Below are 13086 nucleotides of genomic sequence, written 5' to 3'. Positions count from 1 at the left end.
TGTGAAAAAATAAGTAAATTTAATGCGCACCACTTCGACTAACTCCCAAGCGCCACAAGTGGCGTGTGCGCTGCCAGTCGAGAAGGCCTGGCCTAGAACCTTTAGTAGTCACAGGTTTATGTGGATGAGTCATTTTCACTGTCTAATTCCAATAAGCACATAATGTTTTTATGTAATGATTATGTACAATGTTTTCCTGGTGTGGGGGGTGGGGTGTACGTGTCATTCTATGCATGTTTGAGTAGCTGATGAAGTGAAAATAATGAGAGAACTTTTTGCATTGTTAGCATTGCATATTCATTGTACAGAAATTCTGTATCATGAATTTGTGCTTACCTTCTCTGTATGCTCAATCATGCTGAGGCCTGGCCATAGATATAGAGAGGCCCTTTGTGCTTTTATCAATAGACTTCAATTCTTCAAACAAAGGATTCGAACCAGTGTCCCGGCCGTTATGCAGTCTATTCAATAAACTGGTGGGATCAACATATGGTGCATGTGTTATATTTATATGGAATAAACTGGTTGGTTGTGTATGTTGGGATATTGGTATGCTTCTATTGAACAGAGTTGCTCACTCGGCGGCCATGATTACGGCATATGCAGGACCTCTATTAGTAATGATAATATTTGCAACACTAGTTGCACAGTGCTAGGATGATAAGACACCCAAGCATGATTATGCATATTATATATAGGCCAAAGAAGTTAGACTAGGAGAGCTTGGGGTCCACCATTTTTTCTTGTTCAATCATGGAAGGGCAAATAGTGTACCTCTTGATTACTTTGCCTTGGCAAATTTCAGTGAGTTTGCGATATGTGTGAAATGTGTTGTGCTGATTACATGCGCTAAGGCTTACATGTTCAAACCTAAGTAATACTCATGCTAAATGATGCTAAGTATTATTTAATTTCAGGCTTTCACCTAAAAATGCAAGTGGTTTACACTATTTTAGTGTTGGGTGGGATTTCCCTCTGCTCATGGGCCTCTTTGGAATCCTGGCTCTCCTGATAGTCTAACTGCTTTGATAAAGATACATAGCCTAGTGTCATGAGCAGACCCCACCTAGTTTTCATGGACTATGTGTGGGGTGGGATTTCCCATTGGGCATGGGCCTCTTTGAAGTCCAGGCTCTCCTGATAGTCTTAACTGCTTTGATAAAAACATGGCTAAGTTTCATGAGCAGACCCCCAGTTTCCATTTACTATATTTGCAGCCAAAGCATATATTGCTAATCAAAGTGGTTAGCCCATGTATGCTTGTTTGTTGCCTGTAAAAGCAGTTGAGTCTATGAAACGTTCCAAGTGTGAAACACTTGTTAATTTAATTGTTCTTACTGTGAAAAAAAAACGTATCTTTTTTACTACTGTGTGATTAATAATTTCTGGGATTGTTATAACCAGACCTGTAGCCAGGATTTATTTAATGGGTATCAGATTATCAAAAAGGGGTCCAGCTTGCATGTAAAAAAGTGGGATTTTAAATCTCAAACTTCACTGTTTTAGGATGCTTATGAACATTTAAACACTTAAAGATAAATTGTTGTGAGTTGTTTTGTTTTTTATCATTTGGGGCACTTTTTTAACATGTTCTCAAGGATGAGAGATGTACCTCTTGTCCAATCCTGGTTATTGGTTTGGTTACATGATAATAGGGCATTTATTTAATAGTTGATAAAATTGATAGGGAGAGGAGTTGCAAACAGATAAGTGAAAATGACCACCTGAATCAAAAGATGCTCTGCACTATTTTGAGAAAGCAAAACAGGAGCCCCATTCAATAATGCATGCTGTGAAACAGTTTTGATAAATTTACTAATTGTGTAATCAAACTTGTGTAGGTATCTCCTCTTAAGAATTTGCTATGTTCTGCACAATTATGATGTTTATGTACAATATTGTATTATGATGCCAAATTAACAATTTGTCTTTAGTTGGTGTAGCTATGTGAATAAATTTGGCCAACACGATAATGAAATGAATATTCACTTTTCGCTTTGTAAGTTTATAATTGAGTGAATGATTTGAATACTCCTAATTCCAGAAAAATAAAGCACTGATTTTTTTAGGATTAAAAAATGTCCTGTTTTGCCCAATTAACTGGCAGGAAAAGTAAAATTTTAATATTTTGCCAATTTTTGGATATAAGGACCAAAAACATGCATTTTTACTGTGTTTTTCAAGTTATGCATTCCAATTTTGGAATTTCATTTTCTAATATATTTTGTAACCAATTATCCAAATTTAACAAAATATTTGAAAACTCTAGCTCGACCGATAAATTCAGGTATCACGCTCAATCTGTCCAATTTTATATCAAACTTGGTACGGTGATAGAATATGATGGCGTGATGTGCTGTATAGTTTTGTCTCATGTAATTTGCATATTTATTAATATTAATGAGCTCATTTGCATATTTTGCCTACATTTTTCATTAATCCACTCTGCAGCTTTTACGCAATCACCGATCAAATTTAAAATTGGTATGGTGATAGTATATGGTGGCCTGATGTGTTACAAAATGTATGCATAAATATTTGCAACCTCATTCCCATATTTTGACTACCATTTTATTAGCAGATTTCTCAAGATCAATATTCTTTGTATTTTCCAACCTTTGATGTAGGGGCCACCTTAATTTATCAAGATCAATATTCTTTGTATTTTCCAACCTTTGATGTGGGGGACACCTTAATTACAAACCGCGTAATTCTAGGGTTTTTTTCATTTTCTTCGGAATTGGGGGGGGAGATGAATATACTGGGTGGTGTTAGAATTTTACAACAAAAATTGTATTTCACTCCGCGTACTTTCTTCACACTTCCAGCAATTAATAATTTGTCTTCAGTCTGTGTAGGTGGAAGGGGGGGTCATAAAATTTTGACCCGAGATAGGGGGTTGTATTAAAAATTTAGCGGCGATAGGGGGGTCATAAAATTGACTCCAGTAACCACCCTTCTGAAGAAAATGACATCCCCCTTATTGTGCAGCATTTATATTTAAATCTCTATGTTGCTTGAATAAAAAAAATTTAAAAAGAGAAAAGAAATGTAGCACAAATTTTAAAACCGACAAGGAACTCTTGTACACCACTGCCTGGCAGTCTTCAATGTCATGTAAATGTCATGAACAGTGCCCTCAATAATGGTAATAATGTAAACATTGTGAACAATCAGCTGCTTTGCCCTTTGGGGATTTCACTGAAGCGAAACCTGCATGCCTGCACTGCATTGAAGCTCACCTCGGATTCATCTTTTTACCACAATGACATTATAGCTGGTGGGTGCTTATGCACAATGACCATGGCAGTTGAAATCCAGCAACTGATTCAGTGATTGCCCGGGAGTGATTATCGAATCACAGACCCTACGGTGGTCGAATTCAACAGTTTGTGTTTGGTTATGTCATTTAATTATATGACATCATTACATTATGTAGGATATGATATCAGCTGAAATCAGTATTCAAGCTGATGTGATTGCTCAACTTGAACTGATAAGGTAAGTTCATGGATATTTCACTTCTCATTTTAGTAAAGCTTTATTAACATAATTGATATGAATTATGATTGATCTCTTTTGGATGGGACTGGAGTGTGCATTTAATAATATTAGTCTAGAGTTGATTTCTAGAAATGATAAAAAAGTCAAATTGAGAAAAAATTCCAGGTACCGGTATGTGACTTGTACTAGATTTTGATCAAAGGGCTATCTTCAATCCAGACCACTGATAACCTGTAATGGATGTGGATAGAGCTGTCGGATATCTCAAATTGGGTCAGAACTAGACTCGCTTGCCAGTCCTATATATGCCGTACCTATGTATATTAAGGACTGGCTTACGCCATTTTGGATGTCAATGGGAAATACACACTTAACGATTTGCGCCGGTCAGAAACTTGGAAAAAAATCTTTAAAATTTCATCAATGTATATAAAAGTGGTATCAACCTTATTGTGCTTGCTAATTTAAGACTCGGTTGAAACAAAATTAAGGATCGAATGCATTTTAGTGTCCAAAAAGGCAAAATTATCGTCAAAGTTCTGCCAAAATCGGCACCCTTGTGAAGGGTTCAGAATTCGAATCGGGAACGAAAATATCCGATCTTTGCGATCAAAAACACAAAATTACAACTTTAAACATACTATTGGCAAAAGGCATTATTACCAAACAATATAGAATAGAAAATTTGACATCATTTTCTCAAAATATTGAAGAAATTTGCTCACTAGACATCGAAAAAGTACGCAATCCAATTCCCGTTCAAACGCGTGGGAAACTGAAAGTGCATAATCCCCACTAGTCAGAACCCCTAGCTAGTTAAAGAACTTATACGTTGTCCTCATTCACAAACTGATAGGCCTACTAGTACTGTCCAACGTATAAGGCTAAGACCGTACTGTAGAGTGCTGAAGGAATATTACACAGTCAAGAATAGGCTCCGTCACCCGTTGTTAGGGATCCCTCACAGTCTCCCAAAACATCAAAACACCTAAAAGCGATGCACATATATTTACTTACGACTGTCTTTTATCATATTACGCACACAAGTTTTGTCAACTTGCCTAGAAAAGTCCAATTTTGCCAAATTTAATCTTTGTGTAATCCTATGCAATTCCCACATCACATCGTTTATCGGCAATCGTTTTTTTATCCTGAAGTTTGGCTGGTTCCCACAAGTGGATGATGCACATGCACAGCTAAAATAATTGACCGGGGAATTGGGGATCATTGAAAGCGTCAACCGTTTCAAAACATAATGACAGTAAACTTAATGGCGAGCGGTCCGAATTTTGAGCCATACAAGTTTACGTGGTGAACTACAGAACCCCGGGGTCAGAATAATTGAGGTGTGAAAATGTAAAAAAGCAGTGAATGGTAATCGTATGGATATCACCCAAAACAAAATGTCCCTGTCTCTTCAAAAGTATCGGTAAGCAAATATCAAATCCATGATACATTTATTTTAGCTAAGACGGATAGGTGGATGTGCTTCCAGTTTCTCACATTCTTTTGGTCGGGCTGACGTCACAAAGGGGAAAATAGCCTTGTAAAACCAGTGTGCGCATGTGCAGTTCCCCTTTCTCGAGCTGGTTGCTATGCACGCGCTTGTGCAAAGGGGACGAAGGGGACAATGTTCCCGGATGTCCGACCGAGTGAATGGGACCGGGGAATGGGAATTGTTTTGCGCACTATCTACACAGTTTATAGGGCACATTTTCTTCAATATTTTGACAAGTTGACGTTGAATCAGTTCCCCTTTCTCGAGCTGGTTGCTATGCGCGCGCTTGTGCAAAGGGGACGAAGGGGACAATGTTCCCGGATGTCCGACCGAGTGAATGGGACCGGGGAATGGGAATTGTTTTGCGCACTATCTACACAGTTTATAGGGCACATTTTCTTCAATATTTTGACAAGTTGACGTTGAATGTTATTGTTTGGCAGAAGTGTTTTTTGTCTATAGTACGTACAAAGTTTTAATTAATTTTGTGTTTTTTATCACAAAGATCAGACATATATTATATATAGGCCTACATATTGTATATTTATTCGGAGTTGTATTCTGCAACAAGGTGTGGGCCGTGGGGCATGTTCCACATGTGAAAATCACTGGTGGGCCTCTTGATGTATCTTGCATTTATAGATATTAGCATTTCAGGATGGACTCAATAATACTGACATCAATATCAATCCTTCCCTGCTATTTGGCACTAAATTTATTTGCAAGTCCTATTTTATTTGAAAGTGCCCTTATTGCAGACCAGTGTAAGGTGTAACAAAAAACCGAACTGTTGTATATGTATATATTATGATCATCCCTGTACATTACAATGTATTTTTTATATGAAGTTTGGGACTTTGGGCCAGATAAATTTGGCGCAGGCCCAATTTTCAGACTTTAAACTTCAATTGATCCAAACTTCGGTACTACCCGAATACTGAATACTACCTACATGTACTCCGACAATATCAAAAAAGTGTTAAAACTATGGCTTGCAGATAGTTTTGGCTTTATTTTGTAGTGGGGGAAGGCAGTACAGCTGGGGTAAAGGGGACAGCTCCCCCCTGTAAGAAGTTTTGTCCGCTCCCCACTGTGGGATGCTGGCTACCCTATTTTAAGATTTTTAGGCCTGTTTGTACTTTTTAGACCATTTCTAACCATTTCAATTCCCCCTTGAAAGTTGCCATAATTTTCATACTTTTTAGAAATATTTGATACATTTACATTCAAATATAGTTCTTACATGTAGTCCCACATTTACCCATATGGTATACAAGCATTATGTAGAAACCCTGGGATAGAAACCTAATTCAACCCTGATAAAAAGTTCAAGAAGCCAGGGAACTTTGCACCAAAGGGGTACTAGCTTTGTGATCAAAGTAGCTGTAGGATTTGTCCATGTGCCAGGGACCTACATGTAAAAAGTTTACACAAAGAATGAATACTGTCAGATAGACCCTGTTTACACAGAGCCTGAAGTCGACTTTAAGTTAAATTTGAACTTAACTTCATTTGTGTGTAAACTGGGTCGCCTCGTTTTGATGACCTGGAGCAACTTTTGTCAATTCAAAGTTGACTTTGAAGTCAAGTTCATATATGGTTATTGAAGCATAACGAGTGACCAGCATGCCCGGCAACTGTGTTCCCTCAACTAGGCAACATGTCGAGTAAACAACATCAAAATAAAATTATTCTTTTTGCCAAAAGCAGCTCAATTTACATTATACATACAGCCATTTACATCAAACTCAAACCACTTTGGGTCAAATATAGCCAATTTTAAATGCATACAGTGTTGTTAAAAATCTGTCGGTGGTGCCCATAGAACAATACATGTTGTCTTTAGTCACCTTGGCAGTATTATTTTTTTAAAATTTGAACTTCCGAAGTTCCGAGCTGTTTTGCAGTTTCTTTTATTGACTTTACGGGGTTTAGTACAAAATGACCGCGATGACCCAGAAGTTGATTTGTAGTTTGCAATCGAACAATCAAGAGAGGGCGTAAAAGTTGAATTAAACACCCTGTCAGAAAATAAATGTACATGCTAATCCTTGGTCGAAATATGAATTTGATGTCGAATTGGAAGTCGACTTCTGTCTGTGTAAACCGGGCATAGTCAGGGCTATTATAATGCACTTAGTAGTTTAACAAATAAACTTGACCCTGTATATAAAGATTGAGGCTTGATAACCAGAGTAAATACTAAGGTTAAATGCCAGAACCTCAAATGGTTAAATGTCAATGTCTGGCCAGGTAGTAGCTCAAAAGTTGATAACTTAAGGTGGTACTACACCCCCTGATAAATTTTGTGACTAATTTGGTATTTTTCTCAAAAAATAACTACACACTGGTAACAAAAGTTATATTATAGGGGCAAGGAATCTAATTACTTCACTTTAATTTCAGTGATTTAAGACAAGTGGTTCAATATATGTTTTAAGAAATGAGGTACATATTCTAGTGGTACCTCTTTTCTTATCATAAATAACGTACCACTTGTCTTGAGTCACTGCAATTCCAGTGTAGTAACTGGATTCCTTGCCCTATACATAACTTTTGTTACCAGTGTGTTATTATTTTTGAGAAAATGCAAAAATAGTCACAAATTTATCAAGGGTGTAGTACCGCACTCACTATTAAAATGCTAAAATAGGGCAAAGTGATGACAATTTTTCCCTAAAACCAGAACCAAAGGAAATGTGCAAAAACTTATTCCAACTTCCTCTTCCTTTTTAAATTTAAATTAAATTTTATTATTATTATTTTCCTCTCAAATGACCCCCCCCCCCCATCCCCACCCCCGATTGTGGCCCCTGGACCAGTGGTGTAGCCAGGGCTTTTTTCAGAGGGGGGAATGGTGGGCAATTAAAACAACTTTCAAGGGGGGTAAAATTTGATGAAACTTGTCAAAAATGCTGCTAAAAAGGTAGGCTATACAAATCTTAAATATCTGGGCAGCCAGCATCACAGTCTTGCCCCCTTCCCCTTGGCTACACCACTGCCACTGCTATAGCCTATTTTCCAGGAAAAACTAAAAATTTGAAAAATGGACCCATCCATATACGAAAAGGCCAAAAATGCTACCCATTTTTGTTGCACGTCCCCATTAGTCAACAAAATTATACTTGCGAAATCTATGAATGTCACTTTAAAGAGACACTGTGTACACATCGTACAGATGCATAATGATATTTGAGCTGGTCAGGCAAAATGTGGACAAAATCAGGAAATTTGAAATTAAAGTTTGTCACTGGTAGGAAAACCATACAGTCAGTGGTTTCAATTTGATCAAACTTTATTTAAACCACAAGATGACCTACAATGGCCATGTCATATTGAAACAAACAAAAGTTGGTGATGGTATTGAAAACAATGAATACCCAGATTACCAGTACATAAAAATGTAGGAATTCAATGTAAAATCAGCTTTTAAAGGTTTGACAACAGTTTTGTGATGTTGTTTTCATTTTGCTTGATTTGGTCACAAATTGGGCTATTCCATAAAATTTTGCTGTTTGTGCTTCTCATCTAAATAGAGATTAGATTTCCATGTTTTTTTCTCTAAATTCAAGACTAAAATTCCATACATTTTGGATATATAGGCCTATACCTAATTCCGATTTAGGAATTCCAGAAGTTAAAAAAAAAAATCAGTTTTTCACCTTCTTGTTTTGCAAACACTTTTCATGAACATTACTATTGTGTGGATTTCCAACTTTTGAGTTCCTCTATGGAGGAGGCAAAATGTTTCCTATTATAGTGTGTCTCATCTCAAGGTGACAGTAACACCATATTGGATTTCACAGTGGCAGATTCGAATCAATGCATTTACCATCACCAGCGTATGGGCAAATCACCATGTGTATAGTATACACCCCGGATTAGGTTAGGGTGCACAATTCGAATCTGCTACTGCAAAATACAACTTGAGATGAGACAGACTATAAATAGCACACTGTCAGAAGAATGTTAGAATGTTCAGTTGCATGAGCAAGTGTGGGGGCACGACCCACTTTTGTCAGTCAGGGCAAATGAACCCAGTCGGGGGAAAATTACGTGGCTACCAATTACGGTGAGCAGTGCGAGCTGCAAAATATTTGAACAGTCGGGGAAATCCAGACCTGTGGTGCTGGTCCATAGTTATAACCTCCGTACACCAATAACAATTATGAAATGTCAACTTTTCTTGCATTCTAACTGTCGATGATATGGAGTGTATACGGATTAATAGACACATGGTCAGGTAGAAGACAACAGTCTATGACAGTGTATGATTCATTTGATTTGTAAATTGATTCTGAGATAAGCCAAAAAGAACCATTTATCTATTTCTTTTGTCTGTTGCACTATGCTCATATTCATAGGTCAAGAACTGATTTTTGGATTGGGGGACACAATATCAAATGTCCCTCCTCACGTTTCGGAAAAATCCTTGGTCTTTAAAGTGGGCTTACTGTAAAAATACAGGCAAAATTCGGTATTATACATGCTGTTTAAATATGCACACCCTGGGATGCACACATTCGGTAAACACTTTGATTTGGTTTATATAATAGTGTAAAATTGCAAATTTTGTGCACTTCACACGAAATGAATGAACCCAATGTGTATCAACTTTCACTTCAAACAGTATTTTCAGATGCTGTGCGCGCATAAAAAATGGAGCCTCCCCATGACAAAAAATGATGGCACGCCACTGGAAATGAACAGCAAACTGCTTCAATTTAGCCTTGATATTGAAATTTTTTCAATTTTTTGCAATAAAACATTTTACATTATAATGTAAAAAATGTCCCCCACATGTCTTCATTTGGTATTTTGTAAAAATTTCCAATGACTGAGGGGGGCACATCCACCTTCACACGCCCCTATGTTGTGCAAGTGCGACAAGATGCCTGCATGCTTCCTGATCATATTTCACAAACCTTCTGTCCCCCCACTATCAACTTCGGATTGACGCCCTTCTGTCCTTCTGGGAAAGAATGATTTTGCTTGATAAATGACTTGTTTTGCTTGATCATAAGGAAATTATGTGAGTGAGTGATAGGTGAGTGAATGAGTGAGTGAGCGAGTGAGTTTGTGAGTGAGCGAGGGGGTGAGTGAGGGGTGAATGAGAGAATAAGTGAGCGAGTGAATAAATTCAATATGTAACAAAAAGTAGTCTACTGAAACTATAAAAAATAACAATTTTACATGCATTTTTTTTCTTATTAGAGACACTGACTAAAACAACATCAACCATGGAGGACCAAAGAGTGATTGTGCCTGAGTGGTTTTGTCCGCAACTCACCTTCAACCCCCAGAATATCAACATAAGTCTTCAATCCAAACCAGACAACTTCAATCCTGCAGAGTTCCACAGAGATGCCTGCTACGCCGACTACATTGCCTGTTTACTACACCTCATCTTCGCCTGTTTTTCACTATCTAGCCTTATTATTATGAGTTGCTACTACAGAACAAAAGGAATAAAGCATAGCTCGTACACCCAACGTTATCCATTACACATCTGTCGTTGGTTGCTGTTCCTTCCGTTTATCGCCATCATGCTTGCGAGTATCACAGAGGGTATCCTTTCAGACATGAAAATCGCAGAAAGTACCTCATCGCCACATCTATACCTGACATCAATATTAGCCTCAATCGCAGGACTAATGGCCATGGTGTACTATCATAACATGGAAGTATGGAACCAAGTATCCATGGTGATGATGTTATTTGCATATTGGTTTGGAGCGTTAGGAAGCGAAGCATTTCGTTTTTACAAGTGGCTTGATAACCCTGATCATGTGGATGTAAGGATTATGAAATTTGATTGTTTTATAATCACGGTGGTCATCTATGCATCTTTTCTACTTGTGGAGTGTCTTTCTATGCTAATGCAGGTAATTTGTTTTTGTTTTTCAAATAAAACCAACCAACAAACATACAAATAAATAAACAAACAAACAACTTGAATAATCCAGTGCAGTAGAGATTGGATTAAGTTTCCTTTCAAGTTTCTGGACCCAAAGTATAGGATTAAGAGTTTTTCTTTTCTTGACCCAAAGACTGACAGTAGAATTATTTACTTGATTTGTTGGGAGTGGCCTTCTTTTCCTGGATCTTATCTTCAAAAAATTCCTTGCAGTATAATTATAGACCTACATTTGTAGTTCTCAGAGCCTTTTGGCTAAATTTTCCTCCAAATACATTAAAATTAGCTTTAAATTTGAACTCCATCAAGCACTTAACTTTAATATTTTCGAGACATTTTTGCCAAAAGGGCACTGCACATATTATGATCAAAGCACTTTTAGCTCTGGAGAATGTCCCCAAACTCCCGTCTGGAGTGTGCATTTTTGAAATCTGGGCCAGTGAGGCACCAGGAATTTTTGGGGGGGGCATTGAGGGGGCAAAGTGAATTTCAGGGGGGTGAAATCAACAAATTCTGCACAAAATTGCTGCAAAAAGTAAAATTTTTTGGTTTAAACTGTTTTATTCATGCTTTCAATGTACATAGCCTATGGGTCAAAAATATATTGAGGCTTGTAAAAATTAAATGTGAAAATCGCAAAAATAAAAACCTGATGAAAATTTGCCAGCTATATACTGTATCATATATCACCCAGGCAATGCAAGTAGGTGATAACACACATAGGAGTAATAACATGACCTCTGTGATCTTACATGTCAAAATAAAATGTTTTGGGTGCCCATGCCAGGGGGGTCGTTGACCTGTATTGTGGTAAGCCAAACTTCCCTTTGCACATTATTCTGTTGTATACCAGGCATGTTAGCCAAGGGTAGGGGTGTTACCAGGCAGTTGCTGGTGGAAGCATTAAAATGGGGGGGGTGTCTATAAACTGAGACAATTGCTTGCCAAACATGAAAAAATGTCAATTTCAAACTATTTAGCCAAAAATTAAATACAAATTTTGCACAAAATTGCTGCAAAAAGTGGAAATGTTTGTTATTTTGATTTTTTACTGGGGGCAACTCTGGGGGAGTGCAAGAGTTCTGACTGGGACCCCCCCCCTTCCCGTGCTGCCACTGAACATGTGAGCAGGTAGTGCATGAAGTGTCCAAACATTTTCCAAGCTTGGTTGCAGCCATTTGCAGGCCTGGTTTGCAGGTCATATTCCTGTATACATGATGCAAATTCCTGAGGCAGATTTGAAAAGAAAAATAGCAAAAAATAAATGACCTGTAAAAATAAATATATTTAAGATTTATATTAAAATTGTATTGACTTTCTGTTACACCACATTTCGCCATACTGCAAGAGTTTCTAGAATGCTGTTAAAATAAGAAATTTTTTAATGCCAATTTATTGCACATTAAATAGGGAAGTGTGGTTACCTTTTTGAAATAACGAGTGAGAGGGTTTTCAAGAAAACATTTTTCCTGTCAAAACTGAAGCATCCTCTGTATAAAAGAAAATATGAATATTAACTGCACATCATATATAACGATTCGTGATACCCAATTGTGGCACATTTGATGTCGTTTATGAGGCAGAGAATTTTATTTCAATTTTATATACGCCAAAATATTTTGAGCAAGAATAAGGATAGAAAAAACATTGAAAATCTATGAAAAAATTACATTAGACCCCGCCAAAGATTACTGTTTCGTTTTTATGGTAATCTAATCTTTAATTTCCTGAAAAAACATTTGGGGTCTAATGTGGATTTTTTTATATAATTGATCAAAACATTGAACATGTATACAAGAAAAATGGTAGGTTCCTCTGTAGTATTTTACTGACCATGGAAATGTACTGACACACGAGCACATGTCAAAATCGATATAATGTATTGTCCATATAGACGCCATTTATCATGTTTATTGTCGGATTTCTGCACGCAGTTAACAACAATTGAGCGCTATTAATACACATTAATGTTTTTAGGCAAATAAAATTCCAAAATATGGTACGTTTTCTGCTTTTGCTTGTAACGTGGTAGGCCTATGTTGAAGTTGCGATTATATGTTCAAATAAGTTTCAAATGGATTCCATCAAGACAAGTGGCCAAGTGGTCTAAGGCGCTAGGCTCATAGAGTATCCAAAGCGGTGCGCCGTGAGTTCGAACCCCGCCTCT

At 37.3% G+C, this 13086-nt stretch overlaps 1 protein-coding gene across 1 annotated transcript in view; it reads left to right on the top strand.

Moving 5' to 3' along the window:
- Positions 1-3226: 3226 nt before the first annotated feature.
- Positions 3227-13086, top strand: part of LOC140148849 (ATP-binding cassette sub-family C member 9-like) — a 49023-nt gene continuing 39163 nt past the window's right edge. Inside the window, exons 1-2 of the mRNA XM_072170935.1 lie at positions 3227-3501; positions 10217-10887. Of these exons, the coding sequence (XP_072027036.1) occupies positions 10243-10887 (645 nt within the window). The 5' untranslated portion in view covers positions 3227-3501; positions 10217-10242. The remainder of the gene's footprint in view (positions 3502-10216; positions 10888-13086) is intronic.

This window comes from Amphiura filiformis, chromosome 3, assembly GCF_039555335.1.
Source record: "Amphiura filiformis chromosome 3, Afil_fr2py, whole genome shotgun sequence".
Classification (NCBI taxonomy): Eukaryota; Metazoa; Echinodermata; class Ophiuroidea; order Amphilepidida; family Amphiuridae; genus Amphiura; species Amphiura filiformis.
The sequence above is the reverse complement of the archived record's forward strand: the minus strand, read 5'-3'. Positions and strand labels throughout refer to the sequence as shown.